The 17,741-nt window shown below is 39.2% G+C and overlaps 2 protein-coding genes across 2 annotated transcripts in view; one reads left to right on the top strand and one right to left on the bottom strand.

Moving 5' to 3' along the window:
- TMEM211 (transmembrane protein 211) overlaps window positions 1–10,354 on the top strand; it is a gene marked incomplete at its 5' end in the record, with an annotated part of 58,650 nt that extends 48,296 nt beyond the window's left edge. Inside the window, one exon of the mRNA XM_039720879.1 lies at window positions 7,189–10,354. Within this exon, the coding sequence (XP_039576813.1) occupies window positions 7,189–7,415 (227 nt within the window). The remainder of the gene's footprint in view (window positions 1–7,188) is intronic.
- Window positions 10,355–10,596: 242 nt separating this feature from the next.
- On the bottom strand, window positions 10,597–14,572 carry SPATA22 (spermatogenesis associated 22). Its single transcript, XM_039720965.1, has 8 exons — window positions 14,530–14,572; window positions 13,996–14,124; window positions 13,213–13,267; window positions 12,985–13,080; window positions 12,269–12,572; window positions 11,826–11,955; window positions 11,392–11,489; window positions 10,597–11,059 (listed from the first exon to the last, which is right to left on the bottom strand). The coding sequence occupies exons 1-8, from the start codon at window positions 14,570–14,572 to the stop codon at window positions 10,868–10,870; spliced, it is 1,047 nt and encodes a 348-aa protein (XP_039576899.1). The 3' UTR covers window positions 10,597–10,867.
- Window positions 14,573–17,741: the final 3,169 nt, after the last annotated feature.

The raw sequence follows: 17,741 nt of genomic DNA, 5'->3' as shown, positions 1-17,741 counted from the left end.
ACTTAAATATGTCAATATTACATTATTAGTCTGCTTCTGTGTTTGCTGCTCTGAGAGATGAAGTGAGCACAACTTAAATAATTTCCAAAAAAAATAAATAGAAAATCTATGTAATTATTGAAGCAGTACAAAAGAGGAAAATCATAATGGTTTCCAATCTGACAGTCCCCATTTCTTAGCTCTCTGACTCTTGTAAAATTTCATGTAACACGCTGCTATTTTGAGAAACATTAGCTCTTGTCTCTCTTTTACAGTCTGCTAAAGAGGCTGTATTTCTCCTAACCTTGCAGATGACAAAATGCACTCCTTCACCATAGTCCACACAGTGCTAGATCATTTCAGGCTTTAGGAGTCAATGACACGCAGCTCTATAACTGCATGATTAGCCCCATAGATTACCAGATTACAGCTATAAATCTTCACCATAGCTACCACTCACTTGGCAGAAATAGTCAAGTTTCATCATTTGTTCTCATGTAGAAAACATGCTGTGAAATGCAGCCTCAAAGGTCACCAGGATGGCATTTCCTTTTGTGGCCCTTAATAAACTTGCAGCTAATGCAGTAATTACCAAGCCCAATTACCTCTGTGATGGCTTCAGAGAATTTCTTTTCCAAAGTCTGGATAGTCAGATTCCACTCCCTCCAGTTAATAAGTAGGATAGATTCAGCTATTCCTACAATTGTTAGACATTTCTGAAACAGGCTATTTGTAGAATGAGGGAGTTGTGCCAACAGAACCCGAGTGGGATATTTTAGTGGCACTAAAAATATTTGTGTAAAAAAGGTGCATGGACACCCTTGTTTCGGTGCTAGCTTTATTTAAAAGAACATGTTCCTCCCTCTACCTAAATCCATATAAACTGAATGGAAAGCATTGCCCAGCTTTTGATATACACATATTTCCCCATAATTTTGCATGTATGTACATACATAAAAATACAAGCTACTGTATCTGATGCAGGTCCTTAGTTTGTGAGCTGGAGTCACAGACTCAGCACTTCCTTCAACACAGAGTTTGGAGACATTGTACAAACGAACCCATTCCCTTTGTTAGCTACAAAGGGGTTTGACAAGCTACACAGCTCTTGTTATAACTACATTTATATTACAGCTGCTAAGTGCTAACTTGTGAGTTGCACCATTTAGAAAAGCCAGAAAAGGAACTGCTATAATCTACTCCTTTGGCACCAGTCCAGCACTGATAGAAGCTCCTCAAATCACAACATGTTTGACTGAAATGACGCCAGTGAAATAATTCTTTACAAAGAAGAGCTAAAGTGTGGTATGTTAGAAGTGGCTGGGCCATTATTAGGAGTTCCAGCTCTTTATTCAGTTACAAAGGAAGGCAGCTCCATCTTTATACCAAGTATATGGGCATTATTATCCCTGTTCCCTGCTCTTCCTTTTGGTTTCCTTGGAGGGAATAATTGCTAGGGCTGCTTCCAAGAGTTTGAACTCCAGGTACCTGACATGCACCTGCCATGAGTTCAGCAGAGCAGAATGGCATTTAACAGTGTCCCTGTTTGTCCCTGTTTGCCTCACCCTCCAAAGTTCAGCTGTTATAACAGTAGGATTCTAGTTTGGTTTCTTTTATCTTTGAGAGGTCACTTTCCTGTTTGTTTTATTTATATGTAATAGGCATTGAAAACGATGCCTGCTGATTTTAGATATATTTCAGCTCTCCCCAAATTACTCTAATTCCTCCTTTCCTGAAGCAGTCAAAAGGAAATCACTAATTTTCACATAAGCCCAGAATTCCATCTTGTTTCTATTTGTACACTGATGTGCAGCTATTACTGACAAAAACCTTGGATCTTACTTAGCACTGTCTTCAAGGGATAGATATGGAGGAGAAAAATAGGTACCTCCTTTTTGTACAGGAAAATGTATTCAAAATACCCCAAATGTAGAAACCCTTCAGGCATGCTACAAAAATATTTGCTGGAGAGGAGTGCTGGGAAGGATTGAGTGCAGGGCAGTAGGACAAGAGGTGATTTTTTGAAGATGTCTGGCTGTGTTGGCTGCCAGGTTTTCCCTGCTACCTGTATTTCTGCTTGGTGTTAAGCTGTCCATGGCTTTGGATCAGCACCTGCTTTCTCATTTAAGATCATGTAAGTAATGAAGAGCTGGAGAGCAGCTAATAAAATTATAAGGTGAATAAAATGTATGAACCTGAGAGGAAATGTGTTATTCCAAGTCAACTGATTGTGCATAAGAAGAACTGCCAGGTTTAACAAGAGAGGTAATGGATTATATATAAGAGGAAACTTCTTGATGAGATGAGTGAAAATTGCTTTTGGTTAATAAAAATCTTCAATAAAAATCTTCCAAGAAGACACAAGACTGTGACAATCTGTAATAGGGTTGGAATAATACCCATGCTTGCCTATGATTCAACCCTAACTCCAATGATTACCTGATATGTCCCACAAGCTTGCAATTAATCCATCATTGTCACAAGTATCAGGAATATAATACACTCCTAAAGTAAGCAAATTAAATTTCTAAGACACACTAATCTTCTTACAGCAGGTAATTTCAGGAAGAGAATTCATGCACACAGCATATTTCACTACTACACATCACCTAAACATATTAACAAACACAATAAAATAAAATAGGTGGTTTTTTTTGTTCTCTATGTTTGTGAGCCACCTTTAGATCCTTTTCAACATTGGTATGGAAGATAAACATCAGCTTAGTCCATTTTAAACATTCCCGCTTCACAATACAGAAAACTATTCAATTATTGTGTTTCAGATGTTGGAAAGTCCATCAGTCTTGCCAAAAGAAGTGGAATGGAAACAGCCTTTTTTTTGTCATGGTATCTGAGAGTGTTGTACATTGGTGCCCTCTGCACAAACTCCAGAGAACTGCATTGCTTTGCTTTGGTTTAAAATCAACTTGGAAATGGTGTGAGAGATTTAAATAATTAAACAGTTGTACAGGGGCTTAATGAAATGAATAAACCATTGCAATGACAAAGAGTTATATATTATTAATTTTAAATTAGCAGAAAATGCTATTTTTCCGAACTAGAAGTGTCATTGATTCAGTATTTTCACCAACAATTTACACTTTTTTCCTACAAAAAGCCCTGTTTTCCCTAAAGAGAAGTGTCCTCCTTTCAAATAATACTTTATTCCTATTAAAGTTATTTAGAAAGCAACCATTCAAACACCTACTTTTTAAAAATAAAACCAGGCCTTGGCTGGCAAACCCTTCTGAGGAGAAAGTGTCATTTGCCATCTGGCTGTAGGACACCAGGGAAGCAAAGAGGATGAGACTGTAACTGTTTGGGATTGGAAAGTAGAAATAAAACATGACTTACTGTGGAACCAGTGTGCTTGGCCTTGTCTCTGGGCTGCCATCAGCAGTGGCTGTGAGTTACTGCAGAGGGCTCAGGTGGGGAGAACCCAGCAATAACAAACACCTCTGTGGCACATAATAAACAAAACAAAACAAAAAAAGAAAGCACTTTTTAACCAGTGTAACCATTTAACCATTCATAGCTGATGGGAGATGAATCAAATTATCAACCCACGTTAAAAAAGAACTCAAGAATGCATTTTTCCAGCAAGTCCCCTCACATCCCAGAGGTTTCATGCTGCAGAACAGACCCCAATATGTTGTGTGGCCTCATCACCTTGTGTGACAGCAGGATTACAGCACGCAGAAGGGTGAGATGCACTCGCTGCTGTGTTCTGACACTCTGAAAGTGATGTTTGTTGTTGGGAAGCCGTGCAGAGGCGTGAGTGTTACACGAGGAGCCTAAATGGAGCCCCACTGTTCCTTTGTGTGCTGGCCCAGCTCGCGGTGCTGCTGACAGACAGCACCATTAAGCAGTCATTAGCACCACGCCTGAAAGCTCGGCTTCTGCGGGTAATAACGGGGCTATTCAATATTTGGAGCCTTTGTAAGAAAGAGGGCACCTAAATGAGAATAATGAGGTCATTCTATGACATGCCCGAGGATATGAAACCATGGGTAACTTTTTAGCCCGTTTGATATGTGAACATATACGTTCAGCTGTGACAGATTATTTCTAGCCTTGGAAAAAAAAAAATAAAGCTGCTTCCATTAAATCACACCACGCAACATCAGCACCAAGTGGTAATCAAAACACTGTAAAACACAGCCTTCAAAACAATTCTGTGCAATCCAATCAAAAAGAAAACATATATGGAACAGATATGTGAAACAGAGCAAGGGGTTGAGACCGTGTCAGAAAAACAGTGAAATTCAAATTTGGAAAGGATTTTATCACTGAAAGGATTGGTTTTTTTTTTATTTATCGAATGAGATGCTATTTTGGCTTTGAAAAGATGAACAAACTGAAATTTTAATTTTAGACCTGTTTCTTGCTTACAGCAGTGGCTGTTTCCTGTAAAACTGGCTGACTTTCCCAGCATTTCACAGAAGGCTTTGCACCCCGGGGCTATTTCCAGATCCCTGGTGCAGTGGAGCAGCCTGGGTTGCAGGGGGGCTGTGCTGGGCACCCCCTGTGCACCACAGGCTCCTGGGCAGCCCCTGTTCCACGTCCCAGCTGTGAACCTACAACTGCACAGGTCCAGGGATTAATAGGGTTTAGTTAGTAGCTTAACTCTTGTAAACAGCAGTAGGAAAAATCTCCATTTTTGGAGTTATTTCCAATGTTTCTGCCACCAGAGGAGGCGTTCTGGAATTTTCCTGGGTGTGCAAGTGGCATGTGGCTCTCAGGCTGTGCTGGCTCTCAGCTCTTTTGGGAAAGCTCAGTGACCTTTACTGAACAAGATGACAGAATCATGGAATAGTTTGGGTTGGAAGTGACCTGTAGAGGTTCTCCTGGAGCAAACAGGGATGTCTTCAACGTGACAAGATTGCTCAGAGCCCTGTCCAACCTGACCTTGGATGCTTCCAGGGATGGGGCATCCACCACCAGATGGATGGATGGATGATGAGCGTGGTAAAACAGCCTGGGCAGCCTGTGCTGGTGTTTTACCACACTCAACATGAAAGATTTCTTCCTTCTATCTACTCTGAGTCCACCCTGTTTTAATTTAAAACTATCCCTCCTTGTCCTTGTCTGGTTTAGCTTCATTTTACTGTATTTTTATTTTATATTGTTTTTAGGCGTGTCACACATGAGCAGTTAGGGAGATCTGCATAACACAACTTCTTTGTATCCAGGTTCAGCCTGGCTGGCCTTCTATCTACTCTGAGTCCACCCTGTTTTAATTTAAAACTATCCCTCCTTGTCCTTGTCTGGTTTAGCTTCATTTTACTGTATTTTTATTTTATATTGTTTTTAGGCGTGTCACACATGAGCAGTTAGGGAGATCTGCATAACACAACTTCTTTGTATTCAGGTTCAGCCTGACTGTCAGCCCCAAAAGCAGGGACACAGCTGCTGAAATCTCAGCTCCAGGAGCTGCCCCTGCCCTGGCACCCCCAGCAGGGGCAGCTGCAGGAGCATCAGGAATTGTGAGCCTGGCTCAGGGTGCTGCCTGTGCTGGGAAGGACTTTTGCTTTACTGGCTCTTTCACCCACCTTGTGCTTGGAAAGAGGAAAAGGCCACAGCAACCACTGCAGAATTCTTCCTGAGGTTTAAAGGAAGGAGGGTGGCTGCTGGAGCAGGTGAAACATTTTGTGTTCAGAGAGTTCCACCTCTTGGCAGGCAGCTTCTCTTTGTACCCATATGTGAGATACCCAGAGGGAAACAGACTTTGCTGCTGCTCCACTTTCTCTCCTTTTAATTTCCATTTTCTTCACCTTACTGTTTTCTACAAGGGATTAACTCAGCAGTTCCATTTGGACTAGAAGGAAAGGTTTAATTCAAATTATTCAGAGACTTGACAGGCTGTGTCTTAAATTTTTGGACTCCATCTAGCCCTCAGCTAATTGAAATGTTTTTTAATTAAAAATATTAATGAGTGATTGCCCTTTTTTAGAGGATACTTTTAAGATTAAGTCTCTCCAATATTATAATTGGAGTAATATGCACATGCCCTACCTGAAAGGCAATCACAAACACAGAGAATTGCACACAGTGTTTGTTTTATACTCCTAATGTTTCATTAGATGTTTGCTGGTTATGAATTATCTATCAGCTCAAACATAACAGTTAATTCTGGATGCTTCTTGAATCATTACCCTGAATCTGAACAAAACACTGTCCTAGAAAAAGGAGAAGACAAGGGACTGCTGCATGGTATCTTTTAGTACATAAAATAAAGCCTTTTAAAATAGAGATTTTCAACAGTGCTAATTGATTAGCAGAAGGGATAGAGAAGAAAATGTGCTCTCTCAAACAAAAGGAGGGGAAACCCCTCTCACCAGCCTGGCTCAGCCCCTCTCCACTTCCAGGCTGGGCAGAATCAGGTTCCAAGAGCTGTTCCTGGGGCATTTTCATGCATCTCTATCCTACTTATGAGTTGTACCTTGGGCAGTCTTGTTTTCAAAGTTGGAAAAGTGGTTCTGTTGTTGATTCAATTACCTGCATAAGCTGATATTTGAGTATGACATGGATTCCTTAAAGACTAAAATCTGTGAGGTTCTATTAAAAGCCAATGGACAATGCAGGGTTATTGCAGGAGGCAAGCCTGGCTTTCCCATGTCAGGAGACATAAAATACATAAATAAAAAGAAGATAGATGGTTGTTTTTCATCAGTTGTTCAAATGCAGGATGTTTTAAACAATTTGAGTCGGTACTAATGAGTCTCACATTATCAGAACCTCATCAGCAGAATCTAAAAAATTGTATTTGAACTCTTTCATTGAAAGTTTCTATTTGGCAGAACAAAGTAATTGTTTGTCTCAAGCACAAAAATGCTGTTGAGAAGAAAGTGAAGCTGGTTTGGAATCTGCCAACTTAGGAATTCTTCTCCTCTGGATTCCATTATATCTGAACCACCTTACTTTTTACATGGCTACATAATTTGGATCACAGCGTTTCTGAAGTTATTTAATGGCAAGAGTTCTCATGAAAAAAATCCCAACTTGCTGCCTTGTCACACCACTGCTGTCCACAAGAGGTAATTATGAAAAGGAGAATAATCTGCCAGTCACAAGGGGGTTTTATAAGCTATGCCTTTTCCCATTGATTTTAATATTATATATATTTGCCTTTCTAAAATAAGGATTAGTTTTTTCCTAAGGAATTAATGCTTGATAATAACTGGTGTGATTTTTTTTTCTCCTCTCTAGTGTTCATAATGGCTTCTGGGCTTTTGGTTTACCCTTTTGGTTTCAACTCTGCTACTGTGAAGAGATTCTGTGAGAACTCAGACATCTACTATGCAGGAGACTGCCAGATTGGATGGGGGTACATGCTGGCAATTGTTGGGGTCATGTTGTCTGTCTTTTTACCATTCTTTGCAAAATATGCACCAAAAGAGCACATATCTCCAACTCCAATACCTACTATTTTATAGTATTTTATTACTGTCTAAGAACAGAACATTCCTGTCTACACTAATGGGCAGAAATTCTTGAAGCACTTCCAGCTGGCTGTGTTGCTAAAGAGAGGAGAGGAGATGGGGAAGAGAAGGTCAGATTGACAAAGACCAAAAGTGCATTGAAAGTCTTCCGTAAGCACGAGCAGCGAACGCTCTGGAATTGAAATGGGATTAATCAGCAGCCTTTACACTGCTCTAAACAGATCATGGCATACTGCCTTAGACAAAAAATAATCAGTTTATCCTCAAAACATCTGTCTACCTCCCAGTTTCTTTTGTGTCTCAAAATTGTGAGTCTTAAAAGCTTCAATTCACTTTTGATATATTGTGAAATGTCAGAACTTTTATGAACCCAGTAACTTTAAAATCAATAATGATATTTTGTTACAATTATTTTGATTAGTGAAAAAGCACCTACTAGTAGCCACAGCCTAAAATTAAAATTGATAGGTAAAAAACTGTATACAAGAAAAGTTTCTTTTTAATCTGTATATATTAACAGCACCTGCATATTTTAAGTTCTGGGCACAGTTTTTAATTCTGCTCTAAATGCCAAGATATAGAGACATCTTCATGAACTCTCGGGTAAAATTGAAATTTCTTTTCTTCTGAGAGGTCCAACTACTTCCAAAGGCTTAATGATGATCTAATACTTAAACAACAGGGAAAAAAAATCCTAAGAATTAAAAATAATTCAGTATTTTTAAAATTATAATTCTAAGTGGACTTTTACAAAATGTTTTGAACTATGACAGCTATAGTTTTTAGGTTTTGTTGTTTAAGGCTGAAAAGAAAAAAATCTCTGTTTACAAAAATGTCTGTGCCCAATGGCCCTTATCTGTAGTGATAATACAAGCCAGAATTAAATAATTCCAGTATTTCCACTGCAATTCAGAGTCCAGGTTGTAAAACAAAAAAGTGAAGTGAAATGCTATTGAACATGACCAGCAAAAATCTGATGCTGTGTCAGAAGTACAAATGGCCATATTTCATCAGTCCGTAGGGAAATTTAGTGAGGTCTGATTTCCACAATAGCACTGAATTCATTATTATCAAGCTTTGAAATAAGTGCACTTGATTGCCTTAAGCAAAAGAAACATTGGGTTCTAATCTCACACCACTGTTGTGTTTTTTCATTTAAAACAAAATTTTAATTCTAATTCTATTCTCATCTTTTATTTTCTATTATTTATTAAAAAGAAAAATCACATAGATTATATTTAATTCAGAGCTGTTCTTCTTAGTTTTGTATTTTGGCACAAACCAGGTGATCAAATTTATTATTCTTCACTTAGCTGAGTCCAACTGATTCCTGAATTTTTATTTTTTTAATAGAAGGTGTACATGAAGGGACAGACAGAGACATGTTGAGGATGTATAAGAAAATGCAAACAGAACAATCACTGTGTTATTTTAATATACATCAAAGACTTCTGCAGTCTTGTTTACATTCCTCACCCTTCTAAACTTCAACGGAACATTGCATTGTTTTCCAAAATAATTGTCCTGTTGTTACATTTCCACACACTCTGAAAGCAATTTCTGCACATAGACTTAGCAAGTTCTTTGGAAATGCAGATTCCAATGCAGAATTAAGTACACTGAGAAAGAGAGCATGAGTGCTTTGCACTTTTAAATCTGAGAAATTAAATCTTCCAAACATTTAACAAAATAGGCTGAAGGAATGCCCTAAAGTAAGAAGAATAAATTTCAGTCACTTCTGTATATTAATGTGCTTTTCAGTGATGTCTTACACTTTTTTTTTAATGAATGGCTGAGATTGATAATTTTCATGTAAGAGTCAGAAAAGTGAGGAATAACAAACAACATGCAAAAAGAAAATCACCACAAAGTAGAGAGACAGAGATGCAGGCTTTTCTTTCCTAACCAACCTGTGCCTTTACACTAGAACCATTATACAAGACAGGATCAATATGGTCAAGAAAAAAATCACCCAACAACTGAAAAATGTTGAGTAGTGTGTATAAACTGTATTGAGTAGGGTTTTTTATGTTTTGTGTAATGTTTACGACTGTTCACTTAATGTTTCACTAGAAAAAGTGATTTGTTAGTGTCAAATAGAAACTTCTTTTGCAAAGATCTAAACACTTCCTGAAAAGAAAAATGAATTTAGATTTTTATTAACAGCCATAACATACCTAGTAGACAAAGGACCTATTCCTGTCATTACTTATTAACACAAGTTTCACATGTGCAAAACTGGAAGCATCAATCACTTAACTGGAAGCAGTTTTATATTACTGTTACAGCAGAGTCTCACAATTCACAACACTGCTGTACCAAATCCTTTACTTCTTAAAGCTCAACTTCTCTTGTGCAAATCATCAACCTCTGCATCCTGCAAAATTCTGCACCTTTTATGAGTCAAGCTAATGCTTCCATTAGGAGCTTCCTTTAACATTTTATAACATTTTTATAATATTTAAATAAATCAAACACGTGTACATGACCTCTGCAACTGGATTGGCAAAACCCTCCTTGAAGCATCCGTGCTGTGAGCCCACCTCACACTGCAGTGTGGTGACAATTCCAGTGATCCTGCAGTAGCTGGTAAAGCACATCCCTCAGATCTCCCCTGTTGCTGACAATGCCTGTGCTCACACTGACAGATCACTTTTTAAAATAAAGACTGTCTGCGCGTTAAACTGTGTAAAAGCGTTTTCCTGTTACAATTTGCTGGACCAGGTTCAAGTTTTATTCTAAATATATAATTTTTTAAGTGTAACTAAAAGCTGTATTTTCCATTAATGTGTTTCTGCGTTGACTAGCTGGCTCCTTTTTAGAATATTAACTGTTTTCTGTATTTGACTTGTTGGATACAATATTTCAATTATTTTAAATGTGAAATTTCCAATTGCCAACACTGTATAATAAAATAATAAAAAAAAATCCCCATACTGTTTGCTATTTTCTTGACAACTCTTTTGTTTTGCAATTCCCAAGAGATCTGCTACAAAGCTTCTGAAGTAGGGGAAAAGGAAATAGGAACAGCAGGAATAACCTATGAAAGGTAATGTTTGAAGGAAAAGGCACATAAACATGTACATGGTCCATCTGTCATGGAAGACATTTCTGTGGCAAAGGCAAGGAAGTTCTGTGTTCAAATAATTCTTTCTTTTCTACTTCCTCTGTGTCCTTGGGAATCTTCCTACAGCCTCAGGGTCTGTTGTTATTTTATACAGGTATTATACTGACTATTTATTTTTTAAAAAACAAACCATTAATCAGGTAACACATAAATGGGAACCCAATGAACACCACACAGCATTTGTTGGATAACACAGCACAGTGATATTTTCAAATGTCTAACCAGATTTTCACTGGTAGTTTGGGTAAATGTTGTAGCATGTGCAGCCTTTATGGGTAACAATTAGTTAAAACTGGGGTTTGGACAACCATTTTGACTTTTACATTTCATTCATAGTTTTTACATATGCTGTCATCTCAGCATCTGCAATTTTAACAAAGTCTTGGAAAGTGTTCTGTTCTTGAGCAGTTGCTGGTCTTACAGAGACACACTTGAAAATGTTCTTTTTTGCATCATAGGTTCCCATGCACCTGTGCACTCGACCTCTAATGAGTCGTGGAAGCTCACGGTCCTTCATCAAAGCATAATAAACACATGAAACAATTACATCACCTCACATGAAAGCTTCCCACATGGCTGGTTTCTGAGGGCTACCAGAAACCTAAACAGTTTACATCAGCTTTGTTCCTGTTACCAGACACTTAAAAGCTAAACTCAAAGTCTCACCTGTTTTTCTGAAACAGAAGAGGATGCCTAAGTAGTGACTATTGCTGTAAATTGGGAACAGTATGGTAAAAGCATTCAGCCTGCCTTTTACACTGTAAATTTATGTTTTCTTTTTGCATTCATAAAAAGGGTTGGAGCTAGTGGTGACTGTGTTATTTGTGGACACAGAATACTCACAATTTCATAAAACACACAGGGCAGGGTCTCCTTTCCATCTCTCAGAAGAAAGTTCTTTGCCCCATATGCTCCAGGTGTGACTGCAGAATCCAGTGTGCCTGTCCCGTTAAGCAAAAATTAATAATTCCAAGATTAATTGTATTAAAAATATTGTAAAACGGTATCACTCTACAGAAGATTCCTACTAAACAGCCAATTAACATGTTCTAAAAACAAGGAAAAGAAAGAAACAGGACAGAAAAACTTGATGTTGGAGGATGACTGAAGTGTTAATTTTGTACCTGGTTCAGTCACCTTTGATAGCTGAATGGAAGGGAAATTAGATGGTGTTCATGCCAGTATTTTGTGGATTTAAGTATTTTAGCCATTGAAAAATTCTCACTCGTTGTTGAGCATTATTATCAGATTATATTATTACAATCTATGATGCTTACCTAAAACTTCAAATAACAGTGCAGTTTTATAGGAATATTGGCTCCAGTGCCTCACACTCTGAATGACTGCAGACAGGATTCGCAAAGAATTCTTTTTTATTTTAGTTTTCGCTTGAGATGATGAAATTTCCTTTCGGATGAAGACAAAAGCTTAAGTTAGACATACACACTTGCTATTTCAAAGGGCACACAGGCATTTATTTATTATGTTAAATAGGCAACAATTACATTAAAATTAGAGCATTTGTCAGAATATACAAACAACTCCCTGCCACTTTACTGAGGATTTTAGATTATTACAGTATGAAAATCTCAATTCGAAATTTCCAGAAACTCCGGGTTTTACTAAGGGCTGATGAAAACCTCATCATTTTCCACCAGTTTTCTTTCTTTGTTGCTTTCTTCATTGTGTCTTTCCTACTAACCCTGCCCATAAATTTTACCTGACTTTTGTCTTCTGGGACACAACCAAATTGGTTTTCATTCATTTTATTTTGCTGATTATTGTAGTTAAATTTATATGCTGGATTACGATCCTGCAGACTTTTTGCCACAGTGTTGGGTTTCACTGGCCACTGTCCTTTGGATGTGTCTGTTTTGATGAGCTGGGATGGGTTACGACTGTCAGGGTGTTTTTGCTGCTGGACAGTTTTCAAACTGCTTGAAAAGTTCTCAAACTTCTGAGAAGTTCCATTATCAGATCTTGGATTTGCTGTTTTACTTAGAGGAGTATATTCATTTCTGTTCCTGCAATACAACAGTTCAGTATCCCAGTACCTCTTCTGAATACTGAGCTATGTGATTAAAGTATATAAAAGCAATCCATAAATTGTTGTTTTAGCTTTAAATATCTCCAAACTCACTTGAGTTTATACCAAATTTATCCATATACAGGGCAGTGATTACACCTGTGCACAAATCCACCTGATTTCAACAGGCCTTAAAACCCTGCTCAGTTATTGTCCTGCCCTGTGTAACAGATCTTTCCTGACCCAAAATTCACATATTTTCATAACTCTAAAATAAAATAAACAAGGTTTCCTCTGAGAGTAAGATTAAAAGGGTTTCTTTGACTGCTACAGGCATATGGGAAAATGTGAGATGCATTTTCACATAAGAACAAAAAGGAAGGGTAATAGACATTAAAGGCCTCACCAACCTGCAGGCAGACACGTTTTTTCCAGCATTTGCTAAATTAAACTTTGATGCATTTGGTGGTTTCATAAGGGAAGGAGCCATCGGATGTTCTGCTTGGCTTTCAAAGACAAGTTTAAAGTATCAGTGACACAGCAGCAGCTTTATTGTAAGACACACATGGATTGTTCATTAAACAATTAACATCCAAATAAAAATCAAAAAAGCAACAAATAACTTGCTTTTTACATACCCACTGTTTGCTGCTTTCTGCAGTTCATCCACTTCTGGGTTTGCAGTTCCCCAGCCTAATTTTCAAAAGACAAAGGACTGAATATTGATAAAAATGGAAAAGACTGAAAGGTAGTAAGTCTTTGTAGGCCTCCAGTTCTGCTTAATGTCCCACAAACAGGCTCACATGGGAAGGAGGAAGAAAAAAGAAATAAGGGGAATGTGATCCTTTGATATTTGTAATTATAAGACAACTTCTAACAAGTAGGTTGTTTCTCTAGACAATAGTTCAGTGACAAACATTAGATTTATTAGCAACAGAGACTTTACTGTAAGAAAACTTTTAAACTTTATTACAAGTAAAACATAATGAAAGCACTAAAAGCAGAATTCTGCACCGTTCTTTCCAAGCCCCATTTGCAGAACAGAAGTTCCTTTCTGAACTACAAGAAAGACATCTTACAAATGTTTCTTCTTGTAACACAGGACTTGAATGTTGATTGAAATCAACTGAAAACAAAAGGTCAGTTTCAAGACACTCTATTTAAATGCCAGCGCTACTTCATTCTCCATCACACAAAGAGTCAAACTCCCTCAAGCAAGAAGTATAAAAAGCTCAATTGTACAGAGGAGAAAGAAATTTCCTGGAGGACAATTTTTACATAATGAACTTTTCAGAAATAGATATAAAGGAAGCATATAGTTCTTGATAAAGACAATGTCTGATTTCACAGAATACAATCAGTAAATTAAGATTCATTTGGACTTAGAGGCAGTAAAAAAAAAAAAAAAAAGTCTTATTTACCGAATGATGAGGGAGAGAAGTCATAACTACGAGTCCCAGAACCAGTATCTGGTTCATTTTTAAGTGGATTTGAAGTCAGGGGCTGTCTAGTTCTTTTTTTCTGATTGAACAGTGGTACAGGCAGACAACCTAAAATTAAAATTTAAGCAATGGTATATTAATAGCAAAAGAATACACAACCCACACTTAAAACAAGTACATAAAATTACTTAATTATTTTACATTACACATACGAATTGCATTTCATAACCACATAAAAGGCCATTCCCTCACAGAATTTATGTTCTCAGCCCTCTGTCCTGCACATAATCGCATTAATGAAACCTTTCCCTCAGTGACCAGTTCCCTGAATCCATCTAAAATCTCACCCTGTGCTGCCATAAACAGGCAACCCATGCAAGTCACCTCAGGAAATGGGGATTTAGGGCTAAATACTGAATATCCTGTATGAATATGACATATATAAATATATTTTATGTCTCTCTAAAAGCATAATGAGGTGTGAACAGCAGGGCATATAAGAAGGGCTGGTACCTGCTGTGCTGCGAGTCGAGGTGTCAGCTAAACTCCTTTTCATTTCTTTGCTGAATCTTAACAGGCAGCAATGTATTGATTTCTCCAAATTTGCTGTATGGAAGTCAGATGAACAAAGCAAATTAATTAAAGCTGCAAACACATCCAAATTTCACATGATTTTATGGCAGTTTCTCTTAACACTGCAGCTCAAATAACTGGCATAATTTCGAACAAAATCCTAAAACACAGAAGCAGCTGTACTGAACTTAGAAGATCCACAGGTGCAGGCCTAAGATGCAACTGCTCTTTGCATATTCCAGGTCCTGAGGGAGTGAGGCTGAGGGTCAGGGCCATGTTGAGAGTCAGCACTTACCAGGCTGAGGGACAGACCAGAGGGATGGGGCTGAGGGACGAGACTGAGGGTCAGTGCTGAGGGTCAGCGCTGAGGGACAGGGCTGAGGGTCAGTTCTGAAGGTCAACACTAAGGGTCAGCCCTGACGGACATGGCTGAGGGGTCAGCGCTGAGGGGTCAGCCCTGAGGGTCAGCCCTGAGGGATGAGGCTGAGGATCAGCGCTGAGGGTCAGCCCTGAGGGTCAGTCCTGAAGGACGAAGCTGAGGGTCAGTTCTGAAGGTCAGCACTAAGGGTCAGCCCTGACAGACAGGGCTGAGGGTCAGTGCTGAGTGTCAGCACTGAAGGTTCAGCCCTGAGAGTTCAGCCCTGAGGGACAAGGCTGAGGGTCAGTTCTGAAGGTCAGTGCTAAGGGTCAGCCCTGACGGACAGGGCTGAGGGTCCACCCTGAGGGACAGGGCTGAGGGTCAGCGCTGAGGGGTCAGCCCTGAGGATCAGCCCTGAGGGACGAGGCTGAGGGTCAGTTCTGAAGGTCAGCACTAAGGGCCAGACCTGACGGACAGGGCTAAGGGTCAGCCCTGAGGATCAGCCCTGAGGGACGAGGCTGAAGGTCAGTTCTGAAGGTCAGCGCTAAGGGCCAGACCTGACGGACAGGGCTGAGGGTCAGCCCTGAGGGACGGGGTTGAGGATCAGCACTGAGGGTCAGCCCTGAGGGACGGGGTTGAGGGTCATCCCTCAGGTGAAGCCCTCAGGCGAAGCCCGCCAAAAATAACGGACACCCGTCCGCGCGCTCGCGCCTCAGCCGGTGCGAAAATGGCGGGAAGGTGAAGCCCCGTTCCCGGCCGCTGAGGGCACGGCGGGAGCGGCCGCGCCCGGCTGGGGACACAGGAACCCTTTAATCACCCCCTCACTGAGATTTCATTAATTACTCCGCCCCCGAGGAACCGGTGTAGTGTCATCCTCAGAAAGCAGGGCAGGAGCTGCGTCTGCAGAAGTGTGTGGATGCAAATGTGGTGTAAATAAAACTAAAAGCATTCTTCACCTTGTTTGTCTTTTCAGCTTTTACACATGGCTGGATCCTGTCTAAAATCTGAGTGTTTGGCACAACTAGATCTTGTCCTGTTTTAATAAACCTTTCCTTCAGAAGCACTCCCAAAGATCTGTATGTAGCACATCAAAGCAATTTGGATTCTTACTAAACTAAATATCCCACATCCTTTTTCAGAGTGTGAGTGTTGGCAAAGCACAGGAGTAAGGGACGCTTCCCAGTGTTTAACCCTGAAGAGTGGAAACTTTCCATGTGAATTTCCATTCATTCCAGGCAGGTCAGGTGCTGGAACACCAAGAGTTAAAGGGTTTGGATGGGAACTACTCTAAGGGGATAAAAGAAACTTCCATGGGTTTAGTTCCTAAACTCATGTTTGGAAATTCACTGTCTCTGTCCTGAAAACACTCTTAAGAGACAAACTTCTTGCATGTTAATTAAGTGCACAGACATCTCTGTGTTTCATTCAGCGCTTTGGAAGGAATTACAACCATTACAGTGCCAGCAGGAATAAAAGATAAACTAAATGTTCCAGCCCTGCACGTTTGCATTTTGCTGTTTACTCTCCAAACTGCTGCTGTGTTTAAATTCAACAAACCCAGATTCAGAGTGTGAGTTGTGTTTTTGGGTGTTGTGTCACTCCCCATTCTGGCACCACCACTGAAGAGAGACAGGGGTCAAAGGACAGTACAGACTGTCCAGTGCTGTAAAATGCACCTTTACTGCTTTGTTTAATAAATTACTCATTCTGATTAAATATCTGACAGCTCCTAAGTGCAGAGTAATACAGCTGAGTGTTTAAGCAAACAATCTTTCTGTATTAACTCACTGTAAGCTACAGCAAAATCTGAATGCGTGAACCAAAACAAAGAGAGCAACTTCTGTAGAAATTATATTCCTGGCAGAACTATCCTAGATAAATCCTGTGCTCAGCTTTTCCTAGACCTACAGTCTGTCAGCTTGGGATATAAAACCTTTCAGGCACTGGCCAAATATTCTTTCAGTCACTGGAGTATAATCTTAATAAAAAAAGAATTGTTCAATAAACATTCTTTATTCTCTTGCAATCTAATATTTGTTATGTTTATAACATGAGTCATATACCAATTGCAAATACTTCTGTCGTTTACAGCAATAAAGCTTATTTTTCTGTTACTAAGTCCTTTTATTCTAAATGTTTTGATTCTCAGGATGGAAGTTACAGCTGCTCTTTGGCTTGAGCTTCAGACGCCTTTCTGAATGCTTTTGGAAATGGAAGAGAAGTTGCTGACTAAAGTTTTTTGGGGAGAGAACAGAACTATTGTCCCATCGTGGTCTAGATCTGTTTCCTTTTTAATAAAAGACTGGAAAAGTTAGAGGGCTGTCCCTGGCAAAGTTGTTTCAATGTGTTAGAGGTCTGTGTTAGCAGATCCCAAGATAGAACTGGAGCCAGAACTCTCTGGGTAAGTCAGTCGTGGATAAATTGCACTGTAATTTCAGCTTGTGTTCCTTCTAATCACTGTTCATAGGATTTCTAAAACAAAAAAGGTCAGACAAGCCACAACATGCTTTGAGGAACTTAGCTGTTCTTTGGCTTTTTTTAGATGAAAATACTTGATGTTTCAGCATTGTGTGCTGGACTAGAGCCAAGATACAGTTCTTATTTTGCTGATTTTGCTCACTTTAAATAATTCTGCCCTTATATAATATAATACTTCTGTAACTTCAAACATACATGAGACTACCTGTTACACCTATTTACAGTGCAAAAATGCCTTGATATTTAAGTGTAAAACCAGTGTTTTCCACTGTTCATTAGCACAAGATTTCCCTATAGATCATACATTATAAATACT

The sequence above is a fragment of the Passer montanus genome, unplaced genomic scaffold, assembly GCF_014805655.1.
Source record: "Passer montanus isolate IOZ18808 unplaced genomic scaffold, ASM1480565v1 scaffold44, whole genome shotgun sequence".
NCBI lineage: Eukaryota > Metazoa > Chordata > Aves > Passeriformes > Passeridae > Passer > Passer montanus.
The sequence above is the reverse complement of the archived record's forward strand: the minus strand, read 5'-3'. Positions and strand labels throughout refer to the sequence as shown.